Source organism: Aethalodelphis obliquidens, unplaced genomic scaffold (assembly GCF_003676395.1).
Source record: "Aethalodelphis obliquidens isolate GAN/ISIS:26980383/991018 unplaced genomic scaffold, ASM367639v1 scaffold6, whole genome shotgun sequence".
Classification (NCBI taxonomy): domain Eukaryota; kingdom Metazoa; phylum Chordata; class Mammalia; order Artiodactyla; family Delphinidae; genus Aethalodelphis; species Aethalodelphis obliquidens.
In genome coordinates, this window is record NW_020837950.1 from 23,956,470 (window position 1) to 23,970,576 (window position 14,107).

At 48.1% G+C, this 14,107-nt stretch overlaps 1 protein-coding gene across 7 annotated transcripts in view; it reads left to right on the forward strand.

The window, feature by feature from the left end:
• Positions 1 to 7,437: 7,437 nt before the first annotated feature.
• The window catches only part of SEL1L3 (SEL1L family member 3), a 97,494-nt gene continuing 90,824 nt past the window's right edge, over positions 7,438 to 14,107 (forward strand). For 3 of the 7 annotated variants that reach the window (XR_003432173.1, XM_027103213.1, XM_027103214.1), the window contains exon 1: positions 7,439 to 7,731. Coding sequence is in view for 5 of the 7 variants with exons in the window: in XM_027103213.1 (XP_026959014.1) it covers positions 7,564 to 7,731 (168 nt within the window). In the remaining 2 variants the exon portion in view is untranslated. Of the gene's footprint in view, positions 7,732 to 14,107 lie in introns of all 7 variants that reach the window. The other 4 variants (XM_027103211.1, XM_027103212.1, XR_003432174.1 and 1 more) reach the window with 3 other exon arrangements.

Consider the following 14,107-nt stretch of genomic DNA (forward strand, 5'->3'; position numbering starts at 1 on the left):
GAATCACAAATCTAAATTTCAATTCTGGGCTGAATAGTAATTTTTCCTGAAGGTTTGAATAAATCATAGAATTTTCTTCAGTTTCAACTATTTTCAGCATTTCTATTTTCATCATTAATTGTAGCCACTTAGGACCCCGGAGTCACCGATCCCGTTTGTGACTTAATTTGGGATGGGAATGAGGCAGGAGGCAGAAGATGCGCTGAGAATCAACCAGGAGAAAATGGGCTTGAGTTCCATTTGGAAAGATTGGGGCCAGATGCAAGGGACATTTTTTCGTTAATGACAATTGCAATTCTTCTGTCTGCTCTAGCAAGGCAGATCATAGAATTTGCACAACTGTAATTTTGGTACAGGTAGGAGAGATTCTCATGTAAGGAAGATAGTTTAATCTTCATTATGATTTGACTGCAAGGAGATGGGTCAGATGAACTATCCATTCCAGTAAATCATAGTACCTCAAGGCAATTAGAAGTGCGTATAATCCACCCTGCTCCCTTTTTGCTTTGAATGCCAGGAAGCTCAAAGCCAACTCTACTGTTCAGTTAAAACATTAGAATTAGCCTAGGGCACTGCTTTAGTTATCTATTGCTGTGAACAAACAACCCCCAAACTTAGTGACTCAAAACTATTTTTATCTTTCCTGGTTCAGTGAGTTGACAGGACTCAGCGGGGCAGCTCTTGCTTGGAGATGCTTATGCAGTTTCAGCCTGATGGTGGCTGGAGTTGGAGTAATCTAAAAGCTCAACTGGGGTAAGCATGCAAGATGGTTTGCTCATTCACAGGTGTGTCACTTGGGCTGAGAGGGCCGAAATGGCTGGAGGCTGGCTGTCTCCCTCCAGATGGCTAGCTTGGGCTTTCTCACATCATGCCAGTGGTCGTAGTTCACACATGGCCACTGGCTTCCTCCAGAGGTCATACTGGGGGGATTTATTCCTCCCCTGCAAGGTTATAGCGGGAGATGTGGTCCCTGGGTAGGGTCATCTTTGGAGACATGTTACCACAGCTATTTATTAACCTTTTATTATTTTTCATGGTCTTATCAGGGATGTATCTTTCTTTGTGAGCCATTTTTTTTTTTTTTTGAAGTAGGCGAGCATGAATAATATCTATATGATGCTTTACTCTGGTCTAGGGCTTGATAATTGACAATGCACCCACCTGTGCTATATTACCTGGCCTTCACGACACCATGTAAATGGGCAGATCCAGTGACTTTATCCTTATTTTTACAGATGTGGAGATGGTTTCAAAAAGGATTAGTGATTTGCCCAACATCACACAGCTGGAAGTGGTGGGACAGCACCGCTGGCCAGTGGTGTCTGAGATGTCAATCTATGTCCTCAAGCACTGGGTGAAGCCCAGACAGAGCCCTAAGCCTAAAACTCAGGTGTGACTCCCCAACACGCTGCACAACACCTGCTTGCCTCTCCGTCACCCATTCCCAGCAGGAATTTAGTGCAGTGGTGCGAGCATGAGTCCTTGAGCAAAACTGAATCCAAACTGGCTCTGCTGCTTCCTAGCTGTGGAGCTGGGATCTTCCAGACGACTCAGCTTCTTCATCTGTAAAATGAGGTTGTTGATGACACTGGTGCTTATTCCCTCTCAGGGTTGTCATGAGGATTAAATGAATTAATGCATCAAAGTCATACTTGATAAGAACTTTAAAAAGAAATCTCTCAGTGAAAAGCTGTAGAGATAAGTAGCTGTTAAGAGGACTCTGGTCTAGTTTTCTCTTCTTTATGCTTTTCTTGATTTTATATGGACCATACTAAGCGCCCCAGCTGATACTGACATTTTACTTTGCTGGATATTGCATATTATCGGACAGACTAAAACCCCTAAGTCAATGTTATTGCCTGACTATCACGATTTCAGCTGCAAGATGTAGTTATAAAATATTGTCAGGACTTGTCGACACAAGCTGTTTTCCCCAAGCTTTAGTGTGCACTCACTCTCCCTCTGCAGTTATTTACACTGACATTCTCTCCTTTGGTGCCCAGTGGCTCTCTCCTTTCACTCTCCATCCCAAGCAGATCTGCACATGCACATCCAGCTTCTCTCCACTCTGCTGCTTTCCACACACACATTCTTCTCAACACACTCAGCCGAAGACATCCTTGTACCTAGGGACCTTCTGCATCCCAGGGCGCCTTCCTTCCTCAGACCCCCAGTGTACAAATATTTCTGTGCTCACTGAGCCTGAAATGTCCCCTCCGTCCCAGGTTCCCCCAGGGATATGCTGGAGAAGATTTGCAGCCATACCACACAGGGCGGGATGCAGACCTATGTATGAGTGGGGAGGCTCTGGACACCTGGCTGCACCTGCCCAGGGATGTTTGGCTCACACAGCTCTTCATCAGTGGCCAGAGAGTGGATTTCCCTACTGCCCACCTGGACACTGCACAGACATCCTGGGCTCAGTCCAGAGAGTAGACGACAGCTGCTGCTTAAGGGGACAAGTGTTCCCGACCCAGGAGGGAGGAGGCTTGGCTAAGGGAAGCTGCCTGTTTTTCCTAGCTCAGGGTTGGGGGAATATTGAGCTGAATATGCACCTATTCAGAAGGGCAAAGAGCCAAAAATAACTAGGAGCAACAGCATTTCATCTGACAGGCCCAGAAATAGAGCTCATTTCAGAGCTACAGACCGAGCGATTCCAAGACCTTCACCATCCCCATAGAAATACACCTTCAAATTCCCACAGAAAAATTCTGAGGTGACACACAAACTACCATCCCCTCTTCACTACAGCTTCTCAGAGCGAGGGCTCTGGGGCCCATAGGAAGAGAATCTGCAGAGTCAAAGACCTGAGGTTCGAAAGACAAGGTCTGGGGACCGGGACATGAGGATGCTATCTGGTGGAATGTTCTAAGGAAGGAAGAAGTAGGAAGTAATTGATCAATATGGAGATTGCAGAACAGGAAGAACATGGGCTTCCCTGGTGGCGCAGTGGTTGAGAGTCCGCCTGCCGATGCAGGGGACACGGGTTCGTGCCCCGGTCCGGGAAGATCCCACATGCCACGGAGCGGCTGGGCCCGTGAGCGGCTGGGCCCGTGAGCCATGGCCGCTGAGCCTGCGCGTCCGGAGCCTGTGCTCCGCAACGGGAGAGGCCACAGCAGTAAGAGGCCCGCATACCACACACACACACACACACAAAAACAACAACAGGAAGAACAGAGATAGAAAAGGGACGTAGGGAAGGTAAAGAATAGGTGTTATGAGAAAAACAGAAGTACTGAACATTAAGAACAGTGTGCAGTGGACTTCCCCGGCAGTCCGGTGGTTAAGACTCCACCTTCCAATGCAGGGCGCGCGGGTTCAACCCCTGGTCGAGGAATTAAGATCCCACGTGTCTCGCGGTATGGCCATAAATTTAAAAAGCAGCAACAACAACAGCAACAACAAAACAAAACAAAAAAACCAAAACGGTGTGCAAGATTTAGCTGAATCTTGAAGGTCACCCTTGGCAGAAAAAAAAGCCATGGTCTTCCAATCAGAATGGGAGTATGTTGCCTTCTATTTTTGTTTTCTTCTCTTCTATTTTGATGTAAAAGGCAAATGTTGCAGTTCAGTCTATATTCTGAATATCAGAAATTGCAGGAAGGAAGTTGGGGATGGAAGAGAGGAGAGGCTGCAGGGTTCCAGAGACCCCTGATTGTGGGGAAAAACTGTGTTCTTTTGGAAGAAGATGGGGGAAGAGTAATGAATAAGAAAGGAAAAGGAGGAAGGAAGATAAAAAGGGACAGGAAAGGGAGGATGGAAGAAAAACTGAAAGAGGAAGATGAGGGGTTCAATTTTATTTAGTGAATTTGTCTAGGAACTTTCTATACAAGGCATGAAGGCATTACACAGAGCTGATTAAGAAACAACCCGTTTGCAAGGAGCTTATAGTCTATCTGAGGAGGAGAACTGGCCAGCAAACCAGCTACAAAATAAATAAAGCAGGATTAAATGGCTACAGGCAATGCTTGGTGGGACAGAGAAAAACGACCAATTGAGTTTTTCTTTTTCATATGTATATAGTTCTATTTAGTGGCTTTTTAAAATTGAAGTATAGTTCATTTACAGTATTGTGTTCGTTTCAGGTATACAGCAAAGTGATTCAGTTATATATATGTATATATATATATTTTTTCAGATTATTTTCCATTAAAGGTTATCACAAGATATTGAAGTTTGTAATTGAGGTCATGAGGGGAGCTCCCTGGAGCTGGGGGCCCTAGGTTTGTGCAGGGCCTCCTGCAGGGCCTCTCCGCCACCTCTGTAACCCCCAGGTCAGCTCTCTCTGTAAGAGCAGATCTCTTGACCCTACACATCCTTAATATTTAGAAATGTGGTCTCCAAGCGCCCAGCAAAGGGCCGCACTGATCTGAAGGTAAGTTGCTACTCGTCCACAGCAAAATAAGACCAAGACAAGTTAGGAGTTTTTCACAGGCAAATGATATTCAATTTAAAGGACTGTCTTTTATTATGCTATTAGGTCTTTCCCAACTTTTTGCTGGTAAAAATGCCCTGTCTTTTTAATGAAATAATGTTGATAGAAGATCGTGTATTGGGGGATTGTTTTTCGTTGGTTGGTTTGGCTTCAATATTTTTACTTGGCAAGTTAATAGTTGGCCAACTGCATTGGTCCCTGAGATTTTTCTGATCTCTAACCATTGCAGAGCCTGAGAACTACTGGATGTTGTTCAGTGCCCAGCCAGGCAAGCAGACTCTCCCCAGCCCCTTTCCCTCCAGGTCCTGGATGCTCATCCACGGAGCTGGGATAAGCGAGGCTGCCATCCTCCTTCCAGACTCCGTTGCCTTTGTCCTTTCCCGTGTTCAGGTGTGGCGTCATTTACCTTCCACTGTCTCTGTAGAGGGCACGTGATGAACTGACATACTTCAGCAGTAATGAGCAATACCAGATTAATACACTCTCCCCAGGGGCCTTCACATTTCAGTGAAGTATTAAAACTTAATTCAAACCAATGAATTGTAATAGTGGAATTTTAAGCCCTTCCACAGGACCATGGAAAAGGGGGCTGTTTTGAAATTAAAAAGGTCCTCTGAAATCAGACCGCAACCTTCAAATTACCGACACAAACATCTAGAGAGAACGCAAGGGCAATAACGGATTCTGTCTTCTGGATAAAAATTTCACACTCCACTGTGAGTAGAAATTCTGACCTTCTCTTCCTCTACCCCTCTGCAATACAGAATTAGTCAATCCCATCACCCCCTGCCCTGGGCCACAGAGCAAGGTGAAAGTCACTTTTAAAGGATGGAATTGTGTTTGGTGAGTTTTCTGCATGACTGATGCTCCTTAGGATTCCCAGGGCCTGGGGTGGTGTCAGACACACAGTAGGAACACAGTAGAAGATGAATAAGTGAGACGTTGGCTATACCAGGTTAAAAACAGCCCAGGCCCCTAGTGGTGCCTCCACATTGACTATAGTTAGGTAAATTCAAACCCTTAAAGCTCACAGGCTTGAAAACTCCAATTCCATAAATCCTGAATACCAACAACCTGAGGGACTCAGTTCTCTGAAGACCAGCCCAAACCGGGTGCAGTGAAGGAGGAGAGAAAATCCAGAGGAAGGCCCAGGAAGACAGGTGGAAACCCCAGAAACACTGTGAAGTCCTGTTCTCCTGAACTGGAACAGTTTTCCTTTCACACACGTTAAAAAGTCTAGTCTACCATACTGATAGAAAAAATATGGACACGATCTAGGACAAAGCCACCAGATCTTTTATCCCCTTGGACACTCAGTAGAATAAATGGAATGGTTTTCTATATCACACAGGAGAATTTTAAGAGCGTCGGGTCTGTGGAAGTGGGACAAGGCATTGTCAAAGCAACCCTCAAATTCTTTAATGTGGTGGCCTGTGGATGAGAGAGGAGCAGAGTGACCCTTTCTTATCAGCCAGTGGCTCTGGAAATGGGGTCTCTGGCTTGGCAGCAGCATCACCTCCCAGCTTGTTAGCAAGGCAGCTTCTCGAGCCCCACCCAGGACCAACTGAAGCTGCAATTCCAGCCCAGCCCGGGGATGCACGCTGAAGTTTGAGAACAGTTGACATAAGTCATGACTTCGCAGTAAGTGACTTGGAGCCAGGAGCCTGACCCAGGGCCACAGTCCTTAGGTGACCTAGAAAAAGTAAGGGATGACTCAGCTGAGGTGCTGAGTGTGGCCAGGGCTGTACTGAGATGGCTGAGGGCATATCCAGGCACGGGCGATTCCAAAGCTGTTCTAACCCCACCCTGGGCATCCTATCTTCACCACCAGCCTCTCCTGACGCCTGTCGGGACTTGACCTGCTATGGTGACACCTCCACTGGGAAAGGGCTGTATCCTCTCAGACTCCCAATCTTTGATTAGTCCCAATCCGCACAAATCCACCATTGCCAAAGGGAAGCTTCTGAGAAGTGGGTTAACTGGTTCAGAGCAGCCGCGGGCCCAAGCAATTACCAGAGTCGCTAGACACAGCCACTCTCTTTCTAGAGCGCCAGGGCTGGCGCAGGGATGGGGATCCCTCTGTCCAGCCGGACCCCTCGGCCTGGCAGCAGAATTTGGGTCGCCGAGCAGCCAGTTCCAACCTGTGTCCCCAAGGCCGAGGATGTGCCTGAGTTTTTTGTTTTTTTTTTTTTAAAGCTGTTTGTACACTTCAAGAGCCTCACCTCTTTCACTTGGGACTTGAGCACAACTGAATTGGCCTAATTAATTCATTTTCTTTTCGGTCCAAAGTGGAAGCCGGGGCACAGGGATGCAAATCAAATACAAACGCGATTTGGGCGCCGATACTCTGGACAATTAAAACAAAGAGCTCGGCGGCAGTGGCGCCGGCCCGGCACAAAACCCTCGGGAAGCATCCACAACGTGCCGCGAACCAGCCGGCAGGGTGCGGCGCACCTCGGGCTAAAACGGTGCCCGCAGGGAGGAGGCCCCGCGCCTGCAGGTGGACAGGTGGAGGTTGGTAGGGGTCAAAATCCACCCTTAAAGACTGGAAGCTGGGCCACTGCGTGGCGCGACTCCACGGGGGCACACTCGCACTGTGCCCGACGGGAATGGCGCCCTTGCCAAAAAAGCAACCGAACAAAAACCCATTGCACGAGCGGGAACTAGGCTGCAGGACCCGCCAAAGGAGTGGGTGGGAGAGAGAGGATGCGCAAGAGAGGAATAGAATGAGAAGAGGAGGGAGTGGAGAGAGGAAACGGATTGAGAGTGAAGGAAGCAAGTGAAAAAAGAAAAAAGGGGGTTAGGAAGAGAGGTGAGAGAGAATTGTAGAGAAGGAAAAAAGGGAAGCGGAGGGCGGGGAGAGGGATCGCGGAGAGAAAGAGCGCGGAAGGGGGGTGGGGAAGGAGAAGGAAAGGAAAGAAAGGGAAAGGGGGTCTGGCCGGGAGCGGGGGGGGGGGGGGGGGCCGGGGGGGCGGCGCCGGCGGCGGCGGCGGCGGCGGCGGCGGCGGCAGGTGGCCCCGCGCGCAGCGGCCGGCCCGGCCGGGGGCGGGCGGGAAGGTGGCGCCTCGGGCGGGGGCCGGTCCCTGCACCAGGTGACCTGTTCCGGCCCGGATCCGGGCGGCCTCGCCATGCAGCGGCGCGACGCGGGGCTCGAGTGGCCACGGCGGCAGCAGCAGCAACAACCCCTGCCGCTCGCGGCCGGCCCCCGGGCCGCAGCCATGGCCCCCCCGAGTGGCGGCGTCCCCCCGGGCCTCGGCGGGCGCCCTGCCTGCGCGCTGCTTCTGCTCTGCTACCTGGTGAGCGCCGGACCCTGCCCGGGTCCTCCCCTCCGCGCGGGGCCCCGGGGACGCGGGTGGGGGCGGCCGGGGACCTCTACCTCGCGGGCGGGTGCGGCACGGCTAGTTTTGTCTCTTCCTCGCCGCCGCACCCTTGGCGCTCCCGGCACCTGGGACGGGTACCCGGGGCGCGGAGAGCAGTGCGTGGACCCGGGGCGCGGAGAGCGGTGCGTGGACCGGGTCTCCCTCCGAGACCCGTTCCAGACCCGGGTCAGGTTCCCCTCGACACCCAGTCCTGTTCCCCACTCCACCTGGGAGCCTCGCCACCCCGCGTTTCCTCCCTCCCCGCTGCGCACGGCTCTCCAGCTCCCTCCCTGCCGGTCCTGGGCGTCCCTCACAATCTTCTCGAGGTTCCTTTCCTTCCCTTGCCCAACTTCGCCTCTTTCTCTCTGCGAATGCCACCCGCCTCGCCCCTCCTCTTAGTTTCCACCCGGTCCTCATGGCCCGGACCGTTTTGTGCGGACGCACCCGGCGATGAACCTCGTATTTCCAGCGCTCTTCAACTCCTCCATGGTCACTCCAGCCAAGTTGCGGCTGCCAGCAAGAAATCTAGTTCTTTGTAACACGCTTACCGCCAGAGTGGGGACTTTAGCTGCGTCTTGAACATTGTCATTTCAGAGAACACGCTTGGCTCATGCGTGTCCGTTTACAATTTGCACACTTCCTGGCTTTTGTTTTAGTCATCAACTAAATGGCAGTAATCTGTTTTTCAAAACCAACTCGTTTAAAATACCAGAGTAATTTAGACCCTCGGAACAAGGTGGGGGAGTATTCCCCAATTCCTTTGCTGGCTTGCTCTCTTCTGCTTTGAATTCTCCTAAACAACAGTAAATTTACAGGAGGTGACACCATTTCTGTCCAGCCTACCTTATGTTCTAGGATCCTGCAGAAACCTTGGGTTATCTCGCCATATATTACTGTAAATAAATGAAATGAAAAATGCTGAATCATGAAACTGATGTAATAGGAAATTCACAGAATGCTGAAAAAGAAAAGAAAAGAAAAAAAATTGAGTAGTGTCATTGTCCAGAATTCTTTTCATTTATGTGGCATTGCCATTATTTGGAGACTTTCTTCTTGGAGGCAAAAAACTGCTTAGGAGACATTGGCAGGATTTAGAATTTGATTCCAAAGAAAGTTGCCGCTCAGCCCAAGTTTCTTTTGATACCCTTTACTTGTTGAATGTTTCATTTCTTGAAGCAAGAGGATGTAAAAATGCAAATTGTAATTCTGCCTCTTCATCTACCTGTTGAGCAATCCATGCTTTTCCTCATATTGTAAAATAAGCCAGTACCGTATTTTGTGGTTGGCTTTAGTTCATATTTTTATAAGAAGTTGTCAGTTAACATGAATGGTTTTTTCCACCCAGGAGATATTATTATTTAACATTTATGCCACAGGGTTACAGCACACAGGCTCATAAATAAAACTGCCATAACAGACGACAGGGTTGCAGTTTAAACAGATGATTCCCATCCACAATGCACTGGTTACCCACAGAGGCATAAATGAGGTAGTAGAGCAGTGTGTGAAACAATGTACAAGTGGTCAGGAAAGTTCCATGTGGAAATACCAAGACCTGGCAAGCAGAGCCTGCTTCTTGACTGTTACAAGAAATCAGAGAAACAAGCAATAAAGGCCGAAGTCGTCCACAGGAGCAAAGACAGATGATGGAGCAAGTATAAAAGTGCTGTATGGGGTTTCCCTGGTGGCGCAGTGGTTAAAAATCCGCCTGCCAAGGCAGGGAACGCGGATTTGAGCCCTAGTCCGGGAGGATCCCACATGCCGCGGAGCAACTGGGCCGGTGAGCCACAGCTGCTGAGCCTGCGCTCTAGAGCCCACGTGCCACAACTACTGAAGCCCGCGCACCTAGAGCCCATGCTCCGCAACGAGAAGCCACCGCAATGAGAAGCCCGCACACCACAGCGAAAAGTAGCTCCCGCTCACCGCAACTGGAGAGAGCCTGCGCGCAGCAATGAGGACCCAACGCAGTCAAAAGTAAACTAAATAAAATTTAAAAAAATTTATAACATTTCTGTATGGACCAAGGAGGATTTGAGACAACAGATCACAGAGAGGAGAAAAATGATGCTATGGACAGACTATGGTGAGTTAGTGAAGTGGTGAGGTAGGGCTCCAAAAAGAGAGATTATAGAAAATACTGTAATGTGGAAAATAACTAGAGCATGGATGAATGTCTTGGCAGACAAGGAAGGGATGGATTTTAGAACTACCATGGAGAGGGAAATGTCAGTGCTTCCTGAGTATGTGTGTTTCCTTCAGTTGGGCTTCGGATATGCTACTGTTAAAAAAAAAAAAACTTGAATAAACAAGAAAACCATTTTTCAACTGAATGAGAAAGTTTTGCAAAACCCAGGGAAGCAAAAGTGTGACTTGGAAGGTGGGCTTCACCCTTTGTTCTAAAGGTCTAGCCATTGGTAGGGATTTTGCTCGAGAGGTATGTGCTACCAGAGAAACTGCTGAAAGGTAAGCCTTCTTGACCTTGGAGAAATTCAGCTGCAAATTGGGGAAGATGTAAAACAGCTTCATGAACACATGAAAAACATAAACTACTGAGAAAAATGCATGAGTGTGTGTCTTGTACATCAAGGAATACTTCCTAGAGAAAGTGCTTGGTCAGGGCAGGGGGGTGGACAGATGGAGGGTGGAAGTTGAGCAGAATAGCTAAGCAGGACCTCAGGAATAGGTAGACACTAGAGGAAGAAAGCTATCCCATAATTTGGAAACCTAAATAATAATAGTAGTAGTAGTAATAATAGTTTGCATTGCGCTAGGTTATTTATATGCATTATCCAATATTAATCTTAACAATAACCTTGTGAGGTAGGAGCTAGTATGATCCCCATTCAGATGAGTTAACTGAGGCTCAGAGAGATTAAGTTAGTTGTCCTAGGCCACACAGGTAGTCCAGGTTTGAAACCCAAGTCTATCTCCTTCCAGAGCCCCAGTTCTAGCCATTCATTGCCTTCTGGATTTTGCTGCTTGTAACCCGTTCCCCTTATGCATAGATGTATGGGCCATTAGCAAAGTTCTCAAAATTAGCAGCTTCTGTGAAATTGACCAGGATGTGAGGTCATGTCTAAAGTAGCCTAAAATATACAAAGCAGGAAGCCCAGGCCACAGAGTAGAAGCAGGATGTTAAAGAGGGGGAAAAAAAAAAAGTAAAGCCAGAAGATATTTGCCATCACAATGGAGAGGCAAAGGATGGGGTCCTTGTATAATCCAGAGGCAGCTGGCAGAGTTTAGCACTTGAGTTTGTATGAACATGTGTCCAAGAGTATAGCCAAGTGTGCCTTGGAATGTATTACAAAGACAAATTGTCTGTGATTTGGGGACTGACTCCTGTTTTGTGTCATCCCTACCTATTTGCTGGTTCGCAAGGGCTGGAGGTTGAGAGAGGCCTTCTAGACAGATGCCTTCAAGCTCCTGCCACCCTGATGGAGAACAAGGTCCTGAGGTGATGAGCACATTCCTTCTCCATTGGCTGGGACAGAATAACCTTCAGTAGCAGCCCAAGAACAGTACTGTGACTGTAGCTAGGATACTGCCAAAGCATGAATAATTGTGATGAGGCCTGAAAGATAAGTCACGGAACGATGCCAAGCAGATTTCTGAAAAGATGATCCCTGGTTCCAGCAGCTGCCCCCCAAATTCTGAGGTCCCCAAAGGTCAAGATGCAGAGAGCCTCCTCAGAGAGGATGGTGCCTTGAAAGCAAAAGGTCACGGAAACCGCTTCCACTGAGGTTACGGGTGCTGACTGGTGGGGTCCATGATGGTCTTTCTTTGCCTCAGAGACCCCCTAGCCATTCTCGTCCATCATTAACTCTTACCTTCCACCAGACCTGGCTAGAACAGCCTGAGCCTGCCCAGCCCCATTTGTGACAATGGCACTTGGAGAAGGCAATTCTGTCTCGTTGGAACTCTGGTCTCGAAGTATAGTTTTTTCCTAAAATGAGAAAACAGATCTCACAATGGCTGGTATTGGTGTCAGCTGTAGAGCTGAAATATTCCGAGTGGACATTTGCACTTGTGAGACAACCAGAAGACAAAGAAACGAGAGGGCGTTAGCGGCACAGATGTATGTGGGGCTCATTGGCAGGCAGTGGCTGTGACAGAGTCTTGTACAGAATTCTCTGTAAGCGACCACAGACCATCAGTTATCCCTCCAGAAGTGTTCATTAACTCCTTGCTTTGTGTAACACAGGACCTAGGAACTTCAAAACGAGGTATAGAGACCTTCAATTATCCAGTTTGTGCAAGAATGATTATGGATATTTGAAATACAGAGACCCATCCTCTAACTTCACATCAGCCAATAGCTTCCACATTCATTCCAACCAGAGTCCCTAAAATCTCCCAACTGGCGGTGTTTGCCTCTTGCCTTCTCTTCTTTCCAGCTGCCTGTTGGCAAAAGTGTGGGAGCCACCAATTGGCTGAACGGAGCAGCTGGAGGGCAGGTAGAAGAGAAGGCGTAAAGAGGCCAGGCAATTCACGGAGATGTCGGGTAGCCTGGAGTAGACCATAAATAGCCTGAAGGGAATTCAGTGACCCTGTCTATGGGCTCATCCCATTCCCTGGAGGAAGGAGCGGAGGGGGCACGAGGGCGTGCGGCATGTGAGGAACTGCTGAGGAGCTTCTGCTCTGGTGGCTTGTCGTTTGCCTCCCAGCCTCACCCGAAGAAGGGCTGAACCAAGCTGGGGAGTCGGTTCAGTGCAGCGTGTGTGTTTGTAAGAGAACATCTACCCTCCCCAGACGTAATGCATGGTGATCTGTTGTGATTTTAGCCCCTCACCCCACACTTTCAAGACGGGAGTGAGCAAAATCCCAAGATTCCCCCACCTGTAACCAGAAGGTGGTGACGGGTGTAGAAGTGGATGAGTTGAGGGCATCATTTTGGGTGTTTCTGGAAGGCAGCAGGCACACCATCGCCAGCTTTGGAGTCAGCAGCTATGGGTTTGAATTTTGGTTCTGCTTTTTAGTAGCTGGGTGATCTTGCGCAAGTTACTCACCCTCTCTGAATCCATTTCATTTCCTCAGCCGTTAACTGGAATGCTGTGTCCCTCAGAGAGCTGTTGTGAGGTTAGAGGGGAGAAGTTCTATGAAATTCATTGTGAGAGGATGAGGTTAGAAGTGAATGAGAATACTTACTGCGTTTGTCCCCGTGCCTAGCACATAGTAGGTACTCAATGAAATTAAACGGCACCAAACTTGGTTACCCTCTCATAATTTGTGTCAGCAAGAAATAGCATATCAAACAGTATTAAAAGGGAGAGAGGATCCAACACAGCAGGGAGTGTTGATCATTATTGCAATGGCGTTTCTCTAGCCAGCTCTCAGGTTTGGGAAGGCACACGGGTTGGCTGGGAAATGTTTCCCAAGGCTCATCTTGACCTCGAAGTCCATATTGATGTCATCGCTCATTCTGCTTAATTGCATGCTTTGTTGACATAAACAGAATTTTTGCTTATTTCTAGTTGGCAGAAATCGGAAACGTAGACGTCTTAAGCCAAGACAATTACCTTTTGACCTGTGGAAAGTTTGATCCGGTTCGGAGAGAGGGTGCTCAAAAGGCAAGGTTTTCTTAGGTGACTGTGGGGCAGAATGGACAAGGATGAGAAAAATAGCCAATTATTGTTTGCAATCAGACATACCCACACGCACATGTAAGTGTAAATGGACCTCCCGTAGAGAGACAAGTGACATGAGTTAAGATTTTCTAATGTCTCTGTTTCCTTAAATAATAAGTGGATCATATAGAGAAAAGAGCCAAGTTTTCTCACGTCTTTGGAACAAGGGAAGGTTATTTGAAGAGCGTTTCCTCTTACTGATTTTTAAAGGAATGAGATGGACTCATCCTAAAAAAAAGTTCAGGTGGTTTTGATAGATTATTTTTTCCATCCAGAAGATACATTAAGTTCATCTGTTTCTTGATTCCCAGGCTGAACGGAATGCATTTAGAGTTCCAATTTGGGGTCTTGTATCAGGAACACACATGAAATGACCCATCTCTGTCTTTTTTTTAAAAAAATGACAAAATATACACAATTACACAAAGACGAAGGACTCTATGTTTTGTGACTGTGTGGGATGTTGTCAAATTTGACTTTGATTAGGGCTTCATTCTGGTATAAACAGATGTTTGAGGGGTCAGGCATCTTTCAGAGCCCAGCTCCATTGTGTGCGGAGCAGATCAGCAGCTTCCGAGGTGAAACATCTATGTGGTTGCCTAAATGGCATAATTGGAGGGGCACAGAGGTGCCCTTTACACCGCAACTAGCTCGCTTACAGCTGCAGTACATCTGGCCTTTGTTTTTAA